The 26,641-nt window shown below is 46.4% G+C and overlaps 1 protein-coding gene across 1 annotated transcript in view; it reads right to left on the bottom strand.

Moving 5' to 3' along the window:
• The window catches only part of CUNH2orf80 (chromosome unknown C2orf80 homolog), a 394,484-nt gene that overhangs the window by 88,932 nt on the left and 278,911 nt on the right, over window positions 1-26,641 (bottom strand). Inside the window, exon 7 of the mRNA XM_073645572.1 lies at window positions 25,459-25,546. Within this exon, the coding sequence (XP_073501673.1) occupies window positions 25,459-25,546 (88 nt within the window). The remainder of the gene's footprint in view (window positions 1-25,458; window positions 25,547-26,641) is intronic.

The raw sequence follows: 26,641 nt of genomic DNA, 5'->3' as shown, positions 1-26,641 counted from the left end.
CAGCAGAGTCTGTTGAGGTAGGGACAGTCAGAGCAGATGGGAGGCAAAGCCTTGCAATGTACTGTGTAATTGGAACAACAATCGAAGGGTGCTGTACCCAATACTGCATGTTGCAGACTATTGTATCTGAACTGTCCAGTAAAGTTAAACTTGTTAAAAAGAACCTAAAGTCCCCTGATGTGTGTGCAGTTTATCCTGGACTCATGGAAATGGATGCAGCAGAGGCTTCTGACCAGTAAGTGAGTGCAAAGCAAACCTTACAGCACAGCACATATGGAATAGTGGGGTGTCAGGGCAAGGATAAGCAGCAGCAGGCCCACAGCACCAGCCCTGAGCCCCGCTGCAGCTTCAACAAAGATCCGATACCCTGTACAAATATCACAGCTTGAGAACCTGGGAGTTAGAGTAACTGTTACATCAAATCAACATAAAAAATATAGTCCTTGTTTTTCCACATGGATCTCTGCATTTTTTTGTTCTGCTTATCTCTATCCCTAAAATCCATGGCTGTAAAATCCATGTGTTATAAGCTAAGGTGCTCACAAGTCTGACAATTCCTCTTGAAATGTGGCAATGAAAAAAAAAACTAAAAAGTTGATTGCTGTTTAATCCCTAAAGGCATACCGGTTGTAAGGTTTAATTTATTCTCACCTAAACACAAAGGCCCAAATGCATAATTTGCTTTATTTGTGAAGGGGGGGGTGTAAGTCACTCTCTTTTTTGTCTTGTGGTATGTGTTGCTGTTTTGTTCTCCAAATTCTTCAAAATGAAGCACACAGTTAAAAATTAAAAATTGTTTTCCTTTTTGTCTTTAACCTTTTTTTGCGACTTTTTGTACACATCTTACAAAACAATGCAAAAATTGTGCAAACATTTTTCAGTTTATATAAAATCTTTAATTTTAGGCCTTTTCATTTCATCTTCAACTTCCTTAACTGTTCACAATAACAGTAATTTTAACCAGGGGTGCCCAAATTTTAACATGACACTATAAATTAGACTTTAAAAAATGTGCAAATGAAAAGCAGGAAAAAATTAGACAAAAAGAAGACACAAATGCAATAATTAATTGAGCCCAAAGTTTTTCAGTGTTCTTAGGTTTAGGCTATGTTTCCACGATGACTATTTGGTTTTGCAGATTTTCTGCAGCATTTCTGCACCAGTTAACTAAATTAGATTACTTGCTGGGTTTTCTTAGCGTTTTTTAGTGAATTTATTTACATGAACTTTTATTGTGTTTCTTCAGCTGTGGTTTTTGTCTCTTTTTTGGTATGTCATGTTTTAAATAAAACTGTTTTGTTTTGGAAGTTTTCTGTTACTTAGCCTGGTTTAATTCTTATTGGTAAAATCATAAGTGGATTTTATCTGCGGATTTTCCACATCCCATTCATGCAGTGCTAACCACTGAGCCACCATGCTGCCATATTAGTATATTACATAGTAGTAGAATTATTTGTGCATGATAAGGAAGCTCAATCAAAAAATCAATATGCATTAATGAGAACACACAAGGAAACGCACATGTGTTTGTGTGTGTATACAAACAATATGCACACGGATCAATTATATATCCAAGGTTTATCAGTTAGTATACGACAAAGTAAATATCACATCATGAATAAAGATGCTAATAAAGATCAAGCATTTTAAGTATGCATTAGTGAGCACATATAGGGAAACTAATATATATTTATATGTTGTAAGATGGCCGCCGGACAAGTCCTTGAGGGGAGATACGTATCACTGAGATTGGTAGCTTTGGTGATGTAAGGCGGGTTTTACGAGCAATCATAGAGATGGGTGGGAGTGGCTGCTCACATATCCCCATCCCGGGGTATGGTTTGGTAAATAAAATGAAGACCAAGTGTCTCATTCAGTGTATGTAGCTGGAGGTATCAAGACCTCCAGTGTATTTTGCTAAAAGACACTGACCTGAGTGGGCGAACCTACCATACTGTATGGACTAATTATTTTCTGTTTTCCCTCTGTGCCAGAAAAGGCTGTCTTTTTGTTTGCTTATGCTGAGCAGTTTATGAAGTCTGAATAAACCTGCCTGAACATTTTCATAAAACCGCTTCCTGTGCCTACCTCAACCGCAGCTGAGTGAGTACCAAACCCTACAATTGGTGCTAGAAGCACATGCACAAATCCTGTCTGGCAGTGTGACTGCCACGGAGATACCACATGTCCTGGGTTAAAGCGACTGCATGAGCAAAAGCCAACAACTTGGAGGAGCTGATAAAGCAACTGGTGCAGGCTAATCTCCAGCAGCAACAGCTATGGCAGCAGCAGCAGTGGCAACAGCAGCAACAGCACAGACAGCAGATGGAACTCCTAACCAAGGTGATCCGTGGCAGGGCAGCCCGCCCCACCCCTAAGTCCAGGTGAAGACAGTAAGGAGAGCCTTGCAAAAGATGACCCCGGGTGATGACGTCGAGGCGTTCCTGACTGTTCTTGAAAGGGTGGAGGTTCTGGTGCCATATCTAACGAGGGAAACGCAGAAGGCCTATTATGACCTGGCCTTGCAGGATGCAAAAGAGTACGCCAAATTGAAAATGGAGATCTTGGCGCGCTTTGTAGTGATTCTGACTATCAGGGCCCAACGGGTGCACCACTGGGCCTATTGCAAATGTTCGACGTCCTACACCTGGTCCAAAAGTGGTTGCAACCTGAATCTTCCTCTCCAGCACAGATGGTGGAGAAGGTTGTCATGGACAGGTTCATACACTCCATTCCGAGACCAGTGCTATCCTGGGTTGCCCAGAGAGAACTCCATAATGCCGATGACCTGGTGGGACTGATGGAAATGTATCAGGAAGCAGAGAGTTCCTTAGGGAAGCATGCATCTCCACACTGGGGTGCCCAATGTTGGCATATGCAACAGATCAGGACTTATTATAAGTGAAAGGAGGACTTTATACTAACCAGACAGCAGATGGCGATAGTGTGTAAAGTTATATGCTTGCTGTAATGGTGGGGAGGAAAGCTCTCAATTGTTGGTTGTTTTTACGACCTGTGTTTTTCTTCCTTTCCTGAATGTGTTATGTCAGCAGCACACGGACTGTGTGACACTGAATTGTATCTCATGTTTAACCAGTATGAAGTAAATACTGTTTACTCAAGATATCTTGCTGATTGAAGCTCTCGTAAGTACAGTGGTGACTGTAAGAAGATGCACTCTGCGACAGGTTATGGGCCCAGGCCGGAACCCAGACACTAAAGCCCAGACACTACAGGCCTGCACTTACAGTAAAATTCAAAGACAATGAGTGTGCAATTATTGCAGGAGACAAGGTGATCACCAAAGTCAAGGCAGATGAACAATTATATCATTTTGACACACCAAAGGAACAGATGAAGGTATGTACACATGATCACAAAAACTGTATTCACAAGTGGCATAGACGTCATAACCTTTGCACGGCCTCAGGTGCAAAGGTTATGTTTGTTTTTTTTCTGCTCTTCCTTTTTGAACCCTTTTTTTTCATTTGCTGTCTGTATATAAATGGAGTGTTTCAGTGCATACATTGATATATCTGTTGGTGCCCTGATGAAGAGGTGTGGAACACCCAGAAACGCGTAGGCATTTACCAATAAACAAGGATATTATTACATGTTCCTGACTTGAGGATCTTTCAGCGGCGCGGACATATATCTCTACTTTCACCGCCTGTGAAGAGAGTAAAGTGTTATTTGAAAGGAACTAGCAATGTTAAGCTAAAATTACCCACAAGTGATAATTGCATTTTAACAGGATATGCTGATGCAGATTGGGCTGGAGTTCCAACTGACAGAAGATCTACCAGTGGCCATATTTTTTTTCTCTCAGGTGGACCAATAAGTTTGTCAAGTAAGAGACAGTCAATTGTGACACTGTCTTCAACAGAAGCAGAATATGTTGCCGCAGCACATGCGAGTCAAGAAGTACTGTGGTTAAGACAATTGTTGACAGAATTAGGACAACCACAGTTGGAACCAACAAAACTGAAAGAGGACAATCAAGGATGTCTTGTTCTTGCTCAGATGGAAAGAGTCAATCCAAGAACCAAGCATATTGATGTGAAATATCATTTCTTAAGAGATCATCAGGAACAAGGAGTCTTGAAGTTAGAGTATTGTCCTACTGAAGAAATGACAGCAGACATCTTCACGAAGGCGTTGAATGCTGATAAACACCAGAGACTAATAAAAAAGTTGGGTTTGATTGAATAAGTCCTTACTGTTGAGAAGGGTGTTGGCATATGCAACAGATCAGGACTTATTATAAGTGAAAGGAGGACTTTATACTAACCAGACAGCAGATGGTGATAGTGTGTAAAGTTATATGCTTGCTGTAATGGTGGGGAGGAAAGTTCTCAATTGCTGGTTGTTTTTACTTCCTGTGTTTTTCTTCCTTTCCTGAATGTGTTATGTCAGCAGCACACGGACTGTGTGACACTGAATTGTATCTCATGTTTAACCAGTATGAAGTAAATACTGTTTACTCAAAATATCTTGCTGATTGAAGCTCTCGTAAGTACAGTGGTGACTGTAAGAAGATGCACTCTGCGACACCCAAAGGGTGGAAGACACCCAAAAGTGGGCAAGCAGAGCCACATCTGGGGGGCATCCAAGAGCTCAAGAGGCGTCTGAGTTGCTGCCAAAGGCCCTATCCAATAACGTGATTTGTTCGAGATGTCACACCACAGCTCACATAGTCAACTGGTGCCCCATGACCAACGAACCAATGAACTTCAGAATAGGACAGCACTACTCGTATTTTGTATAACCTGCCTGCAGTGCTGTCCCTCAACCAGACAAGAAACTGCAGGCATGCCCCATATCAGTGAATGGAGTGCAAATGACTGGTCTATTGGAAGCGGGGAGTTTGGTAACCCTAGTGAGGACCACAATTCATCATCGGCTGATTCTGAGGAAGTGGGGGGGGGGTGTCCGCTCTATCCATGGGGACGCTAAAGACTACCCTGTTGCCCAAGTGGTCATAAACTTGAACTGTGGCACTGAGTCCCATGAGGTGGGAGTAGTCATGGATCTATTACACCCTGCTATAATAGGATGTGACTTTGCATTATTTTGGGACTTGTGGGGGAATGGAGGATGCCTGGTTGCCCAGACAACAGTCAGGATGCTCCCGAAGAATCCTCGTCACAGGCCACAGCTGACAGGTTTCCTGTTATGAACTGCTACAAACACTAAGGAAAGATAGGAAAACTGTCCCTACAATAGGACTAAGCTGATTCCCTACGATGCAGCGGGGGACCTGTTCCTTGTGAACAGACCCGCCTAAGTCCTCGGCTAGTCTGAACGCAGACCTATAGATATAAGGGAGGGGTCCCTACAAGAACTAAGGACTGGGATATAGTTGGACACCTCCAAGCAGAAATTGTAGCAGAGCAAAGACAAACAAACAGAAGTACTAGTGGTCAAAAGACCAAGCAAACTACAGAGTAAGGTACAAGGCACCTGGCTAGCTTAAGAGTAAATGTAACACTGAAGTCCAGCAAGGCCAGGAGGGCGGAGCTGGATTATATAGGCAAAAAGTCATGTGACCAGCAAAATAGAAAAAACTAACAGGAGGGTTCTAACAGTACCCCCTCTTCTATGAGGATCCTCTGGATCCTCCAGGCCCAGGTCTATCAGGAAACCTCCTGTGAAATGCTCCGACAAGTCTAGGAGCAGAGACATCATCCGCCCTTACCCAGGAGTTATCCTCGGGACCGAAACCTTTCCAAGCGACGAGATACTGCAATCTCCCTCTATGCCATCTAGAATTAAGAATGCGAGAAATTTCATATTCACCGTCTTCCTCCACCGGAGGAACAGAGACAGTGGCGTCCCTATCAGAAACATCAGCTTTTTTCAATAAGGAAACATGAAACACCGGATTAATCTTCCAGGAGGTAGGAACTTCCAACCTAACAGTAGATTGGTTAACTACCTGAAGCACCTTAAACAGACCCACAAACTTCGGGCCCAATTTCTTAGAAGGAATCCTCAACCGTAGATTCCTAGAGGACAACCAAACCATGTCACCAACAGTAAACAAAACCTCTTGACTAGTGTTGAGCGAGCACTAAAATGCTCGGGTGCTCGAAGCTTGGGCCGAGCTCGCCGTGATACTCGGGTGCTCGACCCGAGCAACGAGCCCAATGTTAGTCTATGGGAGACTCGAGCATTTTTGCGGTGGCACCCCCGGCAGTCTTTTAAAAGCCTAACAAGTGCCCAAAACGATAGTGACAGTGCTCAAATGACATGGGGACAGCATGGGGATCGCCCCAGGAAGCATTTCTGACCCCCAGGTCATGGCTGTCAACAACGTGGTCAGAGGTATTAAGCCACTTTTACGGGCTCACAATAAAACGTTCAAAAACGAAAGTGAAACTTTTTTCCTGTGAAATATGTTAAGGAACATCCTTTCCAGGGAAAAGACTTGTGTATAAGTTAAAATAAATGACCAAAAACAAAAATACTCCTCCACACCTTCGGCTATGTTCACAAGTAGCATTTTTTATGCGTTTTTTGCACTTTTGTATTGCTTTCAACTATGACAAATGCATTCACTGGGAAATGTCATTTTAACATATTACAACCTTATCTGGCCATGTGCTGTGTGACACATGCATAAAGTGCTGAAAAGACATGGGAACAGCATGGGGAAGACCCCTGGAAGCATCTCTGACTCCCAGGTCACTGTCTAAATGTGTGCCCATCATAAGTGATCCTTGCCGCATCAGAAGATGCAGACTTGCAACTATCCCCATGCAAGTTCTAGTCCCAGGGCAGTGTTCAATTGTACCTCCCCATTCCTTGCAATACAAGTGCAAGTATGCAGCCTGCCACCCACCCACCCCCAGGCTGCAATACCATACTGCTTGCTTGCTTGAACTTGAAATTGGGCCTTTTAGGCATGTGGAGGCGGAATCTGGCCACCACGTCATGGCTGTGTTGGCGGCCTGGAATCCATACTCAGTCCCCAGCCGCCCGGCGGCCGGGTGTCCATACTCGGTCCCCAGCCTCCCCGCGGACGAGTGTCCACACACGGTCCCCAGCCGCCTGGGGGCAGCCAGGTGTCCATAAACGGACCCCAGCCACCCCTATTTCTCCTTGGAACATCCCCCACACACTTTTCTTAGCCCGGCCTGCTTTAGGCAGCATATTTTTCGATGGTCCGCTTTTTATATAAGTCCATATACTGGTTATCATTATTATAGGACGCATATATAGGTGTCTTTAATGATATTTATTTACCTTGTTTTTCTCTTGTTCGTATAGTTTCTTTAGGCAGCATTGGACGAGCCCACCAGAGAACCAGACTCCTCCGGTGGGCCCTGACTTCTCCATCGGTGGAGTTGAGAGTGCCAAGGTGAGGAGCATGATGATGATGACAGAAGTTAGCATCTGCTATGTTTTCTTTTAATGCAAGTGTAAGTGTGCAGCCTGCCACCCACCCACCCCCAGACTGCAATTCCATACTGCTAGCTTGCACTTGAAATGGGGCCTTTTAGTTTGGAGGAGGCCGAAGCTGGCCACTACCTCATGGCTGCTTCGGCAGCGAGGTATCCATACTCAGTCCCCAGCCGCCCCTATTTGTCCTCGTGTGCCTTATACATAAGAGTAAGCGCGTATACCAAAACATTACCTGTGCCCTCCCCAGTGCATTTAGTGGGAAGGAGAGCCTATTCCGCTGTAGTGTGTGCATGCCAAACCCCTGTTCATGGTACATGCGAAGATGCCTCCCACCTTGCACCTGTCGTTGCAGACTTGCAACTATCCCCATTCAAGTCCTTGTCCCAGGGCAGTGTTCAATTGTACCTCTCCCATTCCTTGCAATGCAAGCGCAAGTATGCAGCCTGCCACCCACCCACCCCCAGGCTGCAATACCATACTGCTTGCTTGCACTTTAAATTGGGCCTTTTAGGCATATGGAGGTGGAATCTGGCCACCACGCCATGGCTGTGTCGGCGGCCTGGTATCCATACTCAGTCCCCAGTCGCCTGGTGGCCGGGTGTCCCCGCTTGCTCCCCAGCCTCCAGGGGGTGGCCGGGTGTCCATACTCGGTCCCCAGCCACCCCTATTTGTCCCGGTAACCTTTCCCACACTTTTCTCAGCCTGGCCTGCTTTAGGGCAGCATTGGCCGAGCCCACCGGACTATCAGACTCCTCCGGTGGGCCCTGGCTTCTCCATCAGGGGAGTTGAGAGTGCCAAGGTGAGGAGCATGATGAGGATGATAGAAGTTAGCATCTGCTTTGTTTTGTTGTAATGCAAGCGCATGTATGTAGTAGCGGCTAGGCCTGAGGTGGTCAGCGTTTTGGCGCATATCCTACCTCCTCCGAGGATTGCTGGATGTTTTCCTGCTACTATCCAAGTTCTATGACTCCCGTTAAAACAAAGCTTCAGGTGATAAATGATGGATGAGGTAGTGGCAAAGGAGAAAGAGCAGGAGGAACAGGGACCATTCACATCAATATCAGGCCAGTCAACCAGATATGTCTTGTAGTATATGTTTCTGTAACAAAAGGAGCGGTTCGGCTACACAGTTATAGGGCATACAGTGAGTGCAATGCCTACCAAAAATGAAATGACATGGAGGTCAGAGGGCGTTAACTAAACCTTTTTTTCCATTTATAGCAACTGGGTCTCCTGTGCACTGTTGGCCTAAGCAGTGAATGGAAGGCTTTCCAAAAATTATGAGGAACTGCAATGCCCCTTACAAGAGCCATGTGTGGCACCCCAGGGGTCTGGTCACCACAGTAATAGAGATATTACATCGGAGAGCAAGTGGGAGGTTTCCTGGTCAGGATCCCTTAAACATGCAACATCCTCCTGCCCCAGTCCTGGGAGGGGAGAATTCTGCCCTTATAAACTGGATCTGGGGCGGGGTTGAGTGAGTCAGAGAACAGAGAACAGTCAGAGTCAGAGTGAGAGCAAGGGAAAGTAACAGCAAGGAGCTCTGTAGGAGCTAGGAGCTAAAGACCAAGGGCTGGAAGCTGAGCAGAGCTCGCCCTGGCAGAAGACAATAGGAACCGGACACAGGAGTCCGAGGCTGTGAGGACTTATATATCCAGCAGCAGAAACCAGCCGGCAGGGGATTTCAGGTCCTCTGGCCATAGAAGCCCGGAGGCTCAGTCACAAGCAAGGGACCAGCACCGCCGTCGTGGAGTGGAGGCTAACAGAAGGCCCCAAGTCACCAGCCATACGGGTGAGCACTACACGGTACACTCAGGGACGTGGGCTACTTCTACCCACTTACAGCAAGGTAGCCAGGAAGAGTGCAGACAGACGGGGAGGCCTACAACTCCACCTGGCCAGGGGAACTCCTGCTTGCTCACAGACTGACCAGGCCTCTTATGCTAGCCAGTACTCCCGGGAGGGTCTACCTTATAATCATCAGTAAAGACCCTGAACTGCACTGCAAAGACTCTGAGTCGTTCCTGCTGCGCTCGTGCACCATCACCCCCATCATCCACACTCACTGCCCTGAGGCTATACTCCTTATCCCATTCTCTGCTGCGCACACAACACCAGCCTCAGCGGTCTGCCTCGCAGCGGTGGTACTCCCTGACCGCAATCCACGGGTGGCGCAGTCGGACAATTAACCTCAAAACCTAAGAAAGACTGCCACTGGTTTGACCAGCCTGAGCCACGGGACCGGGTCACCGCCACGGAGACTACAGACCCCAGAGACCCGGCACCGGGTATTCCACACACGTGTACACATGGCCCAGGGGGCGCGTCACATGCAGTACAGCATATTACAAACATAAGTCCCATTATTGGGGAGTGGGTCTCCCATGGTATTTGCTTATGCCTTGCAAGCAAAAGCTGCCAAAAATTAGGACGGAGCAACTTGCAATGCCCCATACAAGAGCCATGCAGTACAGCATATTACAATCATAAGTCCCATTATTGGGGAGTGGGTCTCCCATAGTATTTGCTTATGCCTTGCAAGCAAAAGCTGCCAAAAATTAGGACGGAGCAACTTGCAATGCCCCTTACAAAAGCCATGCAGTACAGCATATTACAAACATAAGTCACATTATTGGGGAGTGGGTGTCCCATAGTATTTGCTTATGCCTTGCAAGCAAAAGCTGCCAAAAATTAGGATGGAGCAACTTGCAATGCCCCTTACAAGAGCCATGCAGTACAGCATATTACAAACATAAGTCCCATTATTGGGGAGTGGGTCTCCCATAGTATTTGCTTATGCTTTCCAAGCAAAAGCTGCCAAAAATTAGGACGGAGCAACTTGCAATGCCCCTTACAAGAGCCATGCAGTACAGCATATTACAAACATAAGTCCCATTATTGGGGAGTGGGTGTCCCATAGTATTTGCTTATGCTTTCCAAGCAAAAGCTGCCAAAAATTAGGACGGAGCAACTTGCAATGCCCCTTACAAGAGCCATGCAGTACAGCATATTACAAACATAAGTCCCATTATTGGGGAGTGGCAGTCCCATATTATTTGCTTATGCCTTGCAAGCAAAAGCTGCCAAAAATTAGGACGGAGCAACTTGCAATGCCCCTTACAAGAGCCATGTGTAGCGTCGGCGTCCCTGCCTCCTGCTAGGCAGGGACGCTGTTCCCCTCACCTCTCCGCTCTGTGCCTGGCGTCTTCCTCCCGCTCTGCTGGCAGCGCGCGCTGCTTCCCGGCCACGGTGCTTAGGGCGCGTGCGCGCTCCCCCTCTCTTAAAAGGGCCGCGCGCGCCGTCCTAAGGAGACCCCGGCCAATGGCCGGAGGACTTCACCATATATAAGGCACCTCCTCCAAAATGGAGGTGCCCGAGCAATGTTGTTGCAAAGCCTTCACTCTGCTTCAGCCCTCAGGTCCCGTTACCAGTTACCTGCCAGTCACCTGCCAGATTCCTGCCTGTTACCTGCCAGTCACCTGCCAGATTCCTGCCTGTTTCCTGCCAGTCACCTGCCAGATTCCTGCTTGATACCTGCCTGATATCCGTTTACCTGCTTGCAAGCCTGCGGTCCGACGGTCTGCCTTCCGACACCTGTCAGTCTGTCTATGGACCAGCCTGCCCGCTCACCTGGGAGCGCTCATCTGCTACCTGCCTGCTAGCCTACCTGGAGGCTCCGCCGTCACTTGCCGTGACCACCTGCCTGTCCAGAGACTCTCGCCTGCTCACCTAGGAGCGCTCACCTGCTACCTGCCTGCTAGCCTACCTGGAGGCTCTGCCGTCACTTGCCGTGACCACCTGCCTGTCCAGAGACTCTCGCCCGCTCACCTGGGAGCGCTCACCAGTCACCTGCCTGCTGTCCTTCTACCCAGAGACTGTCCCTGTCACTTGCCGTGAGTACCCGTCCTTCTACCCAGAGACTGTCCCTGTCACTTGCCGTGACTACCTGCCCTTCTACCCAGAGACTGTCCCTGTCACTTGCCGTGACTACCTGCCCTTCTACCCAGAGACTGTCCCTGTCACTTGCCGTGACTACCTGCCCATCTTCCCTGGGAGCCACCCGCTTCCTTACAAGGACCGCCCCCTTGTATAGTTGCTCAGGGGTTCTGCCTCCCAGACCCGTTACACCATGCAGTACAGCATATTACAAACATAAGTCCCATTATTGGGGAGTGGGTCTCCCATAGTATTTGCTTATGCCTTGCAAGCAAAAGCTGCCAAAAATTAGGAAGGAGCGACTTGCAATGCCCCTTACAAGAGCCATGCAGTACAGCATATTACAAACATAAGTCCCATTATTGGGGAGTGGGTCTCCCATAGTATTTGCTTATGCCTTGCAAGCAAAAGCTGCCAAAAATTAGGATGGAGCAACTTGCAATGCCCCTTACAAGAGCCATGCAGTACAGCATATTACAAACATTATTCCCATTATTGGGGAGTGGGTGTCCCATAGTATTTGCTTATGCCTTGCAAGCAAAAGCTGCCAAAAATTAGGACGGAGCAACTTGCAATGCCCCTTACAAGAGCCATGCAGTACAGCATATTACAAACATAAGTCCCATTATTGGGGAGTGGGTGTCCCATAGTATTTGCTTATGCCTTCCAAGCAAAACCTGCCAAAAATAAGGAAGGAGGAACTTGCAATGCTGGCACCCTGGTGGTATAGTGGTGGTGGAGGTTGAGGATAAGGAGAAGAAGATAAAACAGCCGAAACGAGGAAGAGTATACCCATGTGTGTGTGTGAAGCGGTGCATGTGAATACACCTCCCGAAATAACACAGTGGATTTGACTTTATGTTACTCTGCTGTCATTTGGTGGTGATGAGAAGTCTGGCCCAATCCAGCCCTTGTTCATTTTGATAAGGGTCAGCTTGTCAGCATTGTCAGTTGACAGGCGAGTGCGCTCATCAGTTATAATTCCCCCAGCGGCACTAAAAACACGCTCCGATAACACGCTAGCGGCAGGGCAGGCCAGGACCTCCAAGGCGTACAGAGCGAGTTCATTCCAAGTGTCCAGCTTGGATACCCAATAATTAAAAGGCACAGAGGAATCACGGAGGTCGCTGGTACGATCGGCAAGGTACTCCCTCACCATCTTTTGAAACTTTCCACTCCTTGTGAGAGTACCCCGCGCCTCAGGGCCTGTAAGCTGGGCGGGTGTCAGAAAACTGTCCCAGAACGTTGACAGTGTTCCCCTGCCTCTGCTGGATTGGAGTTGCATCTCTCTCGCCTGTACGCCTTGGTTGGGCAACGAACTGTGACCTCTGCCGCTAGCGTGTTCAGATGGGAATTTTTTTAAGAGTTCTGCAGCAAGGGCCTTCTGGTACTGCCCCATTTTTGAAGACCTCTCCACCTCAGGAATAAGAGAGTGAGAGTTCTCCTTGTAGCGGGGGTCTACAAGTGTCACCAACCAGTAATGACTGTCACCCAACATTTTGACAACGCGAGGGTCACGGTTAAGGCAGCGTAACAAAGTCAGCCATGCGTGCCAGACTGGTAACGGGCAAGATTTCCGTGTCCTCACCAAGATGACGACTGACCATTCTCTCCTCCTCCTCCTCCTCCTCCTCCTCTTCCTCCTCCCCCCTGTCCTCAGGCCACCCACGCTGAACCGACGGTATGACACTTGTACAGGTACTGCCGTCTACAACGCATGATAGCAGCTCCTGTTCTTCCTCCTCCTCCTCCTCCTTTCCCTCATTGTCCCCCAATGCACGTTGGGATGAGATGAGGCTGGGCTGTGTGTAATCGGCCGCTACGGCTTCTTGATCCATCTCATCATACTCTGGCTGCAATGCCTCCTCTTTAATTCTCTGCAGAGAGCATTGCAAAAGACAGACAAGTGGGATGCTGACACTAATGATGGCGTCATCGCCACTCACCATCTTGGTGGCCTCCTCAAAGTTTTTCAGGATGGTACATATGTCAGACATCCAGGTCGACTCCTGAGGTCTTATGTGTGGAGTCTGACCTGAATATCGACGGCCTTGTTGCAGCTGGTACTCCACAACTGCTCTCTTCTGCTCACAAATCCTTTGCAACATGTGGAGGGTAGAGTTCCAACGTGTGGGGACATCACACACCAGTCGGTGTGCCGGAAGCTGCAAACGCTGCTGCAACACAGCAAGGGCGGCGGAAGCTGTAGCCGACTTGCGAAAATGAGCTGACAGGCGGCGTACTTTCACGAGCAGATCTGGCAACTCGGGGTACGATTTAAGAAACCGCTGAACCACGAGGTTAAGCACATGAGCCAGGCATGGTACGTGTGTGATCTCACCTCGCCTCAGAGCCGCCACCAGGTTACGGCCACGACCATGCCGGGATGTAGGTTCAGCGGTTTCAGCCACAGATCTGCCTGCTCTTTCAGAGCTGTCCACAACTCACAAGCAGTGTGAGGTTTATCACCTAAGCTTATGAGTTTCAACACAGCCTGTTGCCGCTTGGCGGAGGCAGGACTGCAATGCTTCCAGCTTGTAACTGATGTGGTGATATCTGAGATAGAGGCTGAACATGAGGAGGAGGAGGAGGATGCGCAGGAGCTGTACACTGTGGGGGCAACTCTGACTGACATAGGGCCCGCAATCCTCGGTGTGGGGAGGATGTGTTCCGTCCCAAGGTCCGACTGGGTCCCGGCTTCCACTATGCTTACCCAGTGTGCCGTCAGAGAGATGTACCATCCCTGGCCACAAGCACTTGTCCTCGTGTCCGTTGTCAGGTGGACTCTCCCAGTAACTGCGTTGTTGAGGGCACGGCAGATGCTTTGGGACACGTGCTTGTGTAGTGCAGGGATGGCACACCGGGCAAAATAGTGTCGGCTGGGGACCGAGTACCGAGGGACAGCCACCGCCATAAGATTGCGGAAGGATTCCGTCTCCACCAGCCTAAAAGGCAGCATTTCCAACGCAAGCAGTCGTGAAATGTGCGAATTTAGGACTGTTGCCTGTGGGGCGTTAGCTGCGAATTTCCGCTTTCGTTCAAAGGTCTAGGATATGGACAATTGAACGCTGCGGTGGGACGTGGACATGGACGTTGATGCTGTTTCTTGAGAAACTGCCATAACAAGTGAAGACTGAGAGGAGGGGACATCTTTACATGCAGTATGGACAGGGGATTGACTGCAACACACAACAGGGGGTTCTATTGCACGCACAACAGTGGAAGAAGCAGTAGTGACACCCGCTGACACTGGTCGTGGACCCTGGGTTTCGCCCCACAAAGTCGGGTGCTTTGTTGCCATGTGCCTGATCATGCTGGTGGTGGTCAGGCTGGTAGTTTTGTCACCCCTGCTGATGCTGGCATGGCAGGTGGAACATATGGCTTTTTTGGGGTTATCAGCAGAGTCTTTAAAAAATTCCAGACTCTGGAATACCTACCGCTTGTACTGGCAACGTCCCTCGTGTTGGTGTTACGGGGAACGGTTGCCTGCCTTCTGTCTGCGGCCACCACATTGCTTCTTCCTGCCTGTTGGGGTACTCTGCCTCCCTCCCCCTGTGTGCTGCTGGCCTCACTCTGCATGTCCTCCTTCCACGTTGGGTCAGGTACTAGATCATCCACCACCTCCTCCTCTTCCACTTGCGCACCACGATCCTCCTCCTCACTTCCTGGCAATTGTGTCTTGTCATCGTCCACCTCTTGTGACAGATTGCCAACGTCGACTTCCTGTGGCCGTGGCTGTTCAAATATTTGGGCATCGCAACATGGGATCTCCTCTTCCACCACTTCAAGCGTATCAGGCGAGGGGCCCAAATATGGAAATGGACCAGTGAACAGCTCTTCAGAGTGTCCAAGTGTGGGATCACTTGCTGTCTGACGACACTCGGCATGGTGGGAGGAAGGAGCATCAGGGTGAGGAGGAGTATGCGGTCGAGACTCACGGCTACTAAGAGTTGACCGTGTGGAAGACAGACCGGAGGGGGTGGTGCCCAGGTAACTGGAAGTATTATCTGCTATCCAATTAATAACCTGTTCACACTGATCAGTTCTCAATACTGGTGTTGTTCTGTGCTTCCCTAGTAATTCGGTCAAGAAGTGGGAGCGAGAAGATGTGGCTGTTGGTTGTGGCACATTTTCACCTTGGCCACGGGACCGTCCTCTGCACGAACCATCACCAGAACGTCCACTTCCACGTCCCTTGCCACGCGCCTTGCCCATTGTAAATGAAGTAAAATAGCTTACACTTGCACTATCAATGGAAAAAGGGTAATAAAGAATAGATTAGAACCGTGGAAGAGGAAAACCACAGTTATTGTTTACTGGGGTATACCACACTTTTTTAAATAGAGATATTTGCGGCTGAACAGTGAGCGACACACTCAAACTGCTTTTTTTTTAGATACCAAAGACCCAAAACTGGATAGTACAGCGATTTGACCCGTGGAACTGAGAAACCACACTGGGATGTCGGGCCTACACAAGACTATTTTCAACAGATATATTTTTGTGTCACAACAGTCACGAGACACTACTGTTTTTCTTTACGGAAAAAACTACCAAAAGCTGAATAATAGAGATTTTTACCGTGGGATGGCAAAACCACAGTTATTGTTTACTGGGGTATACCACACTTTTTTAAATAGAGATATTTGCGGCTGAACAGTGAGCGACACACTCAAACTGCTTTTTTTTTAGATACCAAAGGCCCAAAACTGGATAGTACAGCGATTTGACCAGTGGAACTGCGAAACCACACTGGGATGTCGGGCCTACACAAGACTATTTTCAACAGATATATTTTTGTGTCACAACAGTCAGGAGACACTACTGTTTTTCTTTACGGAAAATATACCAAAACCTGAATAATAGAGATTTTTTACCGTGGGATGGCAAAACCACAGTTATTGTTTACTGGGGTATGCCAGACTTTTTTAAATATATAGATTTGCGGCTGAACAGTGAGCGACACACTCAAACTGTTTTTTTTTTTTTAGATATAAATGGCCCAAAATGGATAATACAGAGGTTTGAACCGTGGAAGTGCAAAACAACACTTCTGTTTTTCTAGCCTACACCAGACTATTTTCAACCATTATATTTGTGTCTGAAAAATCAGAGACACGCTTTTTTTTGGGGGGGGGGGGGCACACCAAAAGGTTAATAAGACGGGTATTTGTACAGTGTGAAGGAGGAAAAAAAAGGAGGATTTAGATGAAAAAAAAAGGATTTTTCCTGGCCCCCGACACCTGGTGCTAAGTCCAGCAATTTCAGCAACAGGAGCACACAGGACTGTAATGCAGCGTTTGCTGGTATAACCACTGTGTCTCCTATACAGCCTGCCTGCTTGGTATCTGGGATGGATATTAGTCCTGAAAAGGACTGTTTGTTTGTTCTGGCAGCCTTTACAGACCCTACACTAACTATTTCGCAGTTTATAGCTCTCCCTAAATCAGCAGCGCTGTCCCTACACTGTCTAATCCGGAGCGACTGTGTCCAAGATGGCGGCGCCCGGTTTTAAATACTCGAGGTGACGCTGTGCGGCCAGCCAATCACTGTAATGCCCACAACCAACATGGCTGCAGCATTACAGTGACTGGCTGGCAATCCCTGCATGTTCATTGGCTCTGTAAAGAGTGCCAAACATGCAGGGCGGAGACCCGAGCTCCCGCCCGAGTAACCCGGAAATGCTCGGTGCTCGCCGAACATCCCAAGTAGCGTGATGCTCGGGCGAGTACCGAGCAGTGTCGAGCATGTTCGCTCAACACTACTCTTGACGTTTCCTGTCAAAGTACCTCTTGGATTTTTTGTTAGCCTCTTGAAGGTTATGACGTACATCAGTCCAAACTCTCTCCAAATCACCGGAAAAATTCTCCTCCTCCGGCACAGCCGATACCAATTTGGAGAATGACCCAAACGACGGATGTCTCCCAGTACAACAAAAAAAAGGAGAACACCCAGCAGAAGAGGATGTATGGTTGTTAAGAGCAAATTCAGCCAGTGGCAGAAACTCAGACCACCCCTCTTGATTGTCAGCCACAAAACAACGCAAAAACTGTTTAACATCCTGGTTCTTTCTTTCTGTCTGTCCATTAGACTCAGGATGATAACCAGATGAAAATGACAAATGGACTCCCAACCTGTCACAAAAGGCACACCAAAAACGAGCCACGAACTGAAGTCCCCTATCGGAAACAATGTCGGTAGGAACGCCATGGAGCCTGACAATTTCTTTAACAAAAGCCTTAGCGAGTGTCTTGGTGCAGGGCAGTTTGATGAAGGGAACCAAGTGACACATCTTGCTAAAACGGTCCACAACCACCCAGATAACAGTGAAACCCTCAGAGGCAGGAAGGTCAGTAATAAAATCCATAGCAAGATGCGTCCAAGGAGCACTAGGAACCTCCAGAGGGCAAAGCAACCCCGCAGCAGGAGCATGTGAAGACTTAGATCTAGCACACACAGTACATTGACGCACCCACTTAATGACTTCCTTCTGCCACCCAGGCCACCAAAAACTGCGACCTACAAGTCTCTTAGTCTCCGGAATTCCTGGATGACCTGCCAACCAAGACTCATGACACTCCACAAACAAATCTCTCCTAAAGTTCCTAGGCACAAACAACCTCCCATGGGGAGTGTTAGATGGGGCATCCTCCTGGGCTTTCAGAATCCCATCTTCCAAAACGGAGTCCAATGCTGCTATCACAACACCTTCCTGTAAAATGCTCTCCTCCTCCTCGGTAACAACCATGGGAGAAAACCTGCGAGATAAAGCATCAGCTTTTACATTCTTGGTACCCAGAATGTAAGTAACAGAAAAATTAAACCGCGAAAAAAAAAAGTGCCCACCTAGCTTGACGGGCATTCAAGCGCTTGGCAGCATCAAGATAGATCAGATTCTTATGATCAGTAAAAACCTGAATGGGAAATTTAGCACCTTCCAAGAGATGACGCCAATGTTCAAATGCGAGTTTAATCGCCAGCAATTCCCGATTACCGACATCGTAATTAAGTTCGGTCTCAGAAATTTTTTTTGAAAAAAAGCACAGGGATGTACTCCATCCTTGTTTTCCTGAGACAAAACAGCACCGACCCCCACCGAAGAAGCATCAACCTCGACCAAAAAAGGCTTGGTCTCATCAGGCTGCATAAGGATGGGGGCAGAACTGAACCTCTCCTTGAGATACACAAAAGCTTCAATGGCCTCAGTAGTCCACTGGACCGTATTCGCACCTTTCCTGGTGAGATCGGTCAGCGGCTTAACAATTATAGAAAAATTCTTAATGAATTTTCTGTAATAATTGGCGAAACCCAAAAATCTCTGTATTGGTTTCAAACCAATAGGCCTAGGCCATTCCTGAACAGCCTGAACCTTCACCGGGTCCATCTCAAAGCCCTCGCTGGAGATAATGTAGCCCAAAAAACTAATTCTCTGCACAGTGAACTCACATTTCTCCAGCTAAGCAAAAAGTGAATTGTCGCTTAACAACTGCAATACCTCACGTACGCTCTGCCGATGAGACTCCACATCCGGCGAAAAAATCAAAATGTCATCCAAATACACCACCACATTCTTACCGATCAACGGTCTTAGAATGTCATTAATAAGGTTCTGAAAAAACGCTGGTGCGTTGGTAAGACCAAAGGGCATAACCAGATTCTCAAAATGACCCACTGTAGTTTTAAAAGCAGTTTTCCACTCATCACCTTCCTTCACACGTAACAAATTGTATGCCCCCCGGAGATCAATCTTAGAGAACCACTTGGCCCCCACTAACTGGTTGAACAAGTCAGGAATTAATGGCAGTGGGTAGGAATTGCGTACTGTAATTTTATTAATTTCGCGAAAGTCCAGATATGGACGTAAACCGCCGTCCTTTTTTTTGTACAAAAAAGAATCCAACAGCCACAGGTGACTTAGAAGGTCTAATGTGACCGGCGGCCAAGCTTGTCTGTATGTATTCCTCCAAGGCCTTTCTCTCAGGGATAGTAAGATTAAATAAGCGACTCTTGGGAAGAGTTGCTCCAGGGACAAACTCAATAGTACAATCATAGTCCCTATGGGGAGGCAAAACTTGCGACTCCTCCTCAGAAAAAACCTTCCAAAAATCCTGAATAGGTACAGGTAATTCCCCTCTTTCCACAGCAGCAATGCGACCGTTGTAACATCTATCATAACACTTAGGACTCCAAGACTTAATTTCATTAGTAGACCAGTCCAGTACAGGATTGTGCAATTTTAACCAAGGTAACCCCAAAACCACTGGAGCAGGCAAATTATTTAATACTGCCAAATCCAAATTCTCTTGATGGATACCATTAATGGTGAGGGGGAATTCAAAAACCTTGTGAGTAATACCTTTCAAGGAAGAGCCATCAACAGCAACCACAGAAATAGGAGATGACAAAAGTTTGGATTCTAATTTAAATTTTTCCAAAAAACCCTCATCAATCACATTGAATGTAGAACCACAATCCACAAATACCCTAAATTCAATCAACTCCTCCTGGAATGAGGTGCATCCAGAAAGAAATACTCCTTTTGAGTTTAAACAAGCTATACGGGCGTAACTGACCTCTTTTTTTTTTTCTTTGTTCAAACAAAGCACACAGTTCTTAATAAAGTGGTCAGATTTACTGCAATAAAAACACAATCCTTTAGCAAACCTGCGGTCTTTTTCCTGAGAGTGGGGTGACATCGCCCCAATCTCCATCGGTTCTCCACCCTCCGAACAGACCCTCTGAAAACTAGGAGCTGCCATAGCAGTAGATTTCTCTTCATTACTCCTAGCACGCAGTCTCCTGTCCACACGTATGGCTAATTGCATTGCCTCCTGCAAGGTTCCAGGTTTTGGGAAGGCAATCAGCAGATCCTTAACCCTTTCACCTAGACCATCAAGAAACAAACATTTTAATGCTGAGTCATTCCATTCCACTTCAGCCGACCATCTTCTGAAGTAAGTACAATAATTTTCCACATCACCTGATCCCTGCTTCAAACGTCTTAATTCAGTTTCAGCAGATGAGACTCGATCAGGATCATCATACAAAAACCCCATAGCAGAAAAAAAATCTTCCACAGATCTAAAACACGGATCATTAGGTAGGTTGTAGAGAAAAGGCCCATCCCTGTAGTTCTTTGCGCAAAAGTGACATTATAAACCCAATGCGTTGTGATTCATTCGCCGAGGATCTGGGTCTTAAACGAAAATATAATAAACAAGCATTTTTAAAGGAAAAAAAATCTTGCCATTTACCATAAAAAAAATCTGGCAGTCCTACCTTCGGTTCGACAAAATGCGCTCCAGGACAGCTACTCACGTGTTGTTAGAGCTCGGCCACCTCCAAAGACAGTCCCTGCAGGCGTTAAGCCAGCTCCTGAACCGACACCATGCAGAAATCAGGATTTCTTTCCTTAGAGTGTTTTATTTTTAGGCTGGACTTACTGTTATGAACTGCTACAAACACTAAGGAAAGATAGGAAAACTGTCCCTACAATAGGACTAAGCTGATTCCCTACGATGCAGCGGGGGACCTGTTCCTTGTGAACAGACCCGCCTAAGTCCTCGGCTAGTCTGAACACAGACCTATAGATATAAGGGAGGGGTCCCTACAAGAACTAAGGACTGGGATATAGTTGGACACCTCCTAGCAGAAATTGTAGCAGAGCAAAGACAAACAAACAAACAGAAGTACTAGTGGTCAAAAGACCAAGCAAACTACAGAGTAAGGTACAAGGCACCTGGCTAGCTTAAGAGTAAATGTAACACTGAAGTCCAGCAAGGCCAGGAGGGCGCAGCTGGATTATATAGGCAAAAAGTCATGTGACCAGCAAAATAGAAAAAACTAACAGGAGGGTTCTAACATTTCCCTTTTGTGTGCTTGTTTGTGATGAGGATGAGGCAGCATCCCCGGAGACCAACATCCCAGAGCTGGAGGTGTCCAGGGGAAGCTTTGGAACTGCCTAACTCAGGGACTTAAGGCTATGTGCCCACGATGCAGAAATGCTCAGGATTTTTTCCTGAGCATTTCTGCATCTCCCTGGCAGAAAAAAATGCAGGCGGATTGTACATGCGTTTTCCTGCCAGGGACAAGCGGATGTGAAGCGTTCTTCACTTGCATTTCCGCATGCAGGTTGACAAGCGCTTTCCAAGCGATTTTAGCATCACTTGGAAAGTGCTTGACAACTCGGTCACACTATATAAATCCATGCAAACGGCATGGATTTATATAGTGTGACCTGAGAGAATGTCAAAAAATAAAAAATAAACCTATACTTACCTTCCGATGGCCCCTGCAGTCTTGCTGCGCTCCTGTGCTGGCTGCCGGCAGATCGCGGTACGCTGTACTGAAGGACCTGCCGTCACTTGACTGTGACGTCACCGCAGGTCCTTCAGTCCTGCGCGATCTGCAGGAAAGCACAGGGAAGGAGTCCGGGGGCCGTCGGAAGGTGAATATAATCTTTATTTTTTATTTTATTCTTTTTTTTACAGCTTTTAATGGTACCTGGGTCCGGAGGAGAGTCTCCTGTCCTCCACACCCGGGTACCATCCGCACATTAGAACGCGCCAATTACGCAAGTACAGATGCAGTCTTTTGGAATTGGCACGTTCTAATGCAAGTCAATGGCAGCGAAAACGCAGCACTTCAGCAAAATAATTGGTAGTGCTGCATTTTTTTCCGCAATGATAATCCGCAGCGGAAATTTCCGCAGCATGTGCACAGCACATGCGGATTATCATTAGGGAACATGGCAGGCCTTCTACCATGTGTTTTGTAAGCGTTTCTGCAGCGTTATTTCCGCTGCGGAAACGCTTAAAAAACGCATCGTGGGCACACAGCCTAAAAGGGTTTTCCCATGAACAAAAGTTCATTGCAATCAATAGATCTTGGAATGATAATAATTTCCACAATTGGATGTGTTTAAATAAAATGTCCCTGTCCTGAGATAATTTTATAAATGTGCCCCTGCTGTGTACTGTGTAATGGCTGTGTCTGACTGTTGAGGAACATGGTCTGATCATACCACATCTCCTGGGCAGGGGAAGAAGCAAAAGACTATACAGACATTTCAGCATTCTTTCTTTGAAGTAAAACATTGTTTAAAAACAGGCAGAGAAATGTTTTATCTCACAAAAAGAATCAACTGTGATCCCCTGCTGTAATGTCAGTATACTCTTTTGCCTCCTTCCCAGCCCAGGAGATGTGCTATGATCAGACCATGTTCCGTACATGGTCAGACACAGCCATTACACAGGGGGAACATTTATAAGATTATCTCAGCACAGGAACATTTTATTTAAACACATACAATTGTGGAAGTTATTATTATTCCAAGATCGATTGATTAAAGAGAACTTTTGTTCTTGGGAAAACCCCTTTAACTCTAAAGGGGAGTTTGATAATGCGACTGTTCTTAATGGATCAAGAGCTGGGGACTGACATTCGATATCCATATTTTGCCGTAAATGAGGAGTTACTATATTGGGTCACAAAGCTCAGAGGGGAAGTAATAGAGCAGTTACTGGTGCCATGGCTGTACAGACACAGGGTGTTAGATATGGCCCATACACATGTGTTAGGTGGTGATCTGGGGGTAGAGAAAACCCAGTCATAGAGATGGTTCGGAGTGGCTGCTCACATATCTCCATCCCGGGGCATGGTTTGATAAATAAAATGGAGACCATGTGTCTCATTCAGTGTCTGTGGCTGGAGATGTCGAGACCTCCAGTGTGTTTTGCTATAAGACACTAACCTGAGTGGGCGAACCCGCCATACTGTATGGACTGTTTATTTTCCATTTTCCCTCTGTGACTGAAAAGGCAATCTTTTTGTTTGCTTATGCTGAGCAGTTTATGAAGTCTGAATAAACCTGCCTGAACATTTTTATGAAACTGCTTCCTGTGCCTACCTAAACCAGAACTGAGTATCAAACCCTACAATGTATACACACAAGATGCATGCGATTCAACTATATAGGCAAAAGGTAAGCAAATGAAGATCAAACAAAAACATAATGTTAATACGTCATACATGGAGAATCAAAAACGCATACACATATACAGTGGGGAAAAAAGTATTTAGTCAGCCGCCAATTGTGCAAGTTCTCCCATGTAAAAAGATGAGAGTGGCCTGTAATTGACATCATAGGTAGACCTCAACTATGAGAGACAAAATGAGAAAACAAATCCTGAAAATTACATAGTCTGATTTGTAAAGAAATTTTTTTCAAATTTTGGTGGAAAATAAGTATTTGGTCAATTACAAACAAGCAAGATTTCTGGCTCTCACAGACCTGTAACTTCTTTAAGAGGCTCCTCTGTCCTCCATTAATTACCTGTAGTACTGGCAACTGTTTGAACTTGTTATCAGTATAAAAGACACCTGTCCGCAACCTCAAATAGTCACACTCCAAACTCCACTATGGTGAAGACCAAAGAGCTGTCCAAGGACACCAGAAATAAAATTGTAGCCCTGCACCAGGCTGGGAAGATTGAATCTGCAATAGGCAAGCAGCTTTGTGGGAAGAAATCAACTGTGGAAGCAATAATTAAAAAATGGAAGCCATACAAGACCACTGATAATCTCCCTCGATCTGGGCTCTACACAAGATCTCATTCCGCGGGGTCAAAATGATCTCAAGAACGGTGAACAAAAATCCCAGAAGCACACGGGGGGACCTAATGAATGACCTGCAGAGAGCTGGGACCAATGTTACACAGGCTACCATCAGTAACACACTACGATGCCAGGGACTCAGATCCTGCAGTGCCAGATGTGTCCCCCTGCTTAAGGCATTACATGTCCGGGCCCGTCTGAAGTTTGCTAGAGAGCATTTGAATGATCCAGAAGAGTATTGGGAGAATGTCATATGGTCAGATGAAACCAAAGTAGAACGGTTTGGTAGAAACACAACTCGTCGTAGTTGGAGGAGAAAGATTGCTGAGTTGCATCCAAAGAACACCATACCTACTGTGAAGCATGGAGGTGGCAACATCATGCTTTGGGGCTGTTTCTCTGCCAAGGGACCAGGACGATTGATCCTTGTACATGAAAGAATGAATAGGGCCATGTATCGTGAGATTTTGAGTGCAAACCTCTTTTCCATCAGCAAGGGCATTGAAGATGAAATGAGGCTGGGTCTTTCAGCATGACAATGATCCCAAGCACACCGCCAGGGCGAAGAAGGAGTTGCTTCGTAAGAAGCATTTCAAGGTCCTGGAGTGGCTTAGCCAGTCTCCAGATCTAAACCCTATAGAAAACCTTTGGAGGCAGTTGAAAGTCTGTGTTGCCTCTCTAGAGGAGATCTGCATGGAGGAATGGGCCAACATACAAGCAACAGTGTGTGCCAACCTTGTGAAGACTTACAGAAAACGTTTGACCGCTGTCATTGCCAACAAAGGATATATAGCAAAGTATTGAGATGAACTTTTGTAATTGACCAAATACTTATTTTCCACCAAAATTTGAAAAATTGTGATTTTCAGGATTTGTTTTCTCATGTTGTCTCTCATAGTTGAGGTCTACCTATGATGTCAATTACAGGCCTCTCTTATCTTTTTAAGTGGGAGAACTTGCACAATTGGTGGCTGACTAAATACTTTTTTTCCCCACTGTATATGATAGAGCAGTAAATAGTGCTTAATTAGTGTTGTACATAATTGATGGGCTCCTGGATACCTATATTTAAGTACAACAGTAATTAAGCACTTTTTACTGCTCTATCATATATGTGTGTATGCGTATTTGATTCTCCGTGTCTGACAGGTGTTAGCATTATGTTTTTGTTTGATCTTCATTTGCTTACCTTTTGGCTATATAGTTGAATCGCATGCATATTCTGCGTATACATATAAATATATATTACGGTAGTTTCCCTATATGTGCTCACTAATGCTTGATCTTTATTGATTAATTCATACTGTGATATTTACTTTGCTATATACTAACTGATAAACCTTGGATATATAATTGAGCCGTGTGCATATTGTTTGTATGCACACAAATACATGTGCGTTTCCTTATGTGTGTCCTTATAAATGCTTAGGTGTTTATGACTGTATATTAATCCAAGATACTGTAGCACACACCGTTTGTCACACACTTTCATGTACTTACAGTGCTGTAAAGCATGTTTTGCTGCCTGAGGAGCGGTGAGCATGGCAAATGGATGCAGTGAAAGGTTGAAGGGCTGAGTCAAGTGTCCCTGCAAAAATGGTCATGGGTGAATGAAAGCCAAAAGCAATCCAAAACAATGCAATTTAAAATATTGAAAGTTTTCAAATGTGGAAAAAATAAGAATAGTATTAAAGGACTTGTCCACTACTATTTAAAATATGCCAAAGTGTTTTTATGATGAAAAGCAGCTTCTTAGTAATTACCTCCCTCTGCCTTTTCTGCCTGTGAGTGGCGCTATCACTGGCTGCTCACAGGCATCACGTGACCCCCGACTGACGTCCAGTCTGCCTGTGAGTGACCAGTGATAGCGCCACTCACAGGCAGAAAAGGCAGAGGGAGGTAATTATAAAGAAGTTACTTTTAATCATAAAAACGCTTTGGCATATTTTAAATAGCAGTGTACAACCCCTTTAATTAATAACAACAGATTGCTATATTACCAGTCTTAAAAATGTAGACTTACTGGACACTCGGGCAGATTTCCTTTTATTTGTTTTTTTAGACAGGGCAATCTGGACCGGCGTCAGCACCCGGCGCTCCTAGGCAAGTGCCGGGTCCCTGATCAAGCAAGGGGGCCCACTCGCCGTCAGGGACACCAACACACTATGGGGCCCGTGAGTCGGGGGGCCCGGTGCCCCCCCACTCCCTCTGTGCTTTAAACTGTTTGAAATACTCACCTCTCCTTGTTCCCTGCTGGCCGCAGGTCCTGTTTCTTCCACATCTTCTGACTCAATGACGTCTCAGGGCAGAGGGCACGATGACATCACTAAAGTGCGCCCTCTGCTGAGCAGTAAAAAAAAGAGACTGAAGACGCTGAAGAGACAGGACCTGCGACCAGCGGGGAACAAGGAGAGGAGAGTATTTGATTATGTATTTTTATGTATGGGGCATTATATGGGGCCCATTCTTTATGGAGCATTATATGGAGCCCATACTCTATGGAGCATTATATGGGGCCTATTCTGTATGGAGCATTATTTGGGGACCATTATTCTGTATGCAACATTATATGGGGCCCATTCTGTGTGGAGCATTTCATGGGGCCCATTATTCTGTATGGAGCAATAATGGGGCCCCCTTATTCTGTATGGAGCATTATATGGGGTTCATTATTCTGCATGGA

Source organism: Phyllobates terribilis, unplaced genomic scaffold (genome assembly GCF_046119375.1).
Source record: "Phyllobates terribilis strain yellow unplaced genomic scaffold, ASM4611937v1 Scaffold_9__5_contigs__length_417890890, whole genome shotgun sequence".
NCBI lineage: Eukaryota > Metazoa > Chordata > Amphibia > Anura > Dendrobatidae > Phyllobates > Phyllobates terribilis.
Note: the sequence above shows the minus strand (reverse complement) of the source record. Positions and strands in the feature narration are given on the sequence as shown.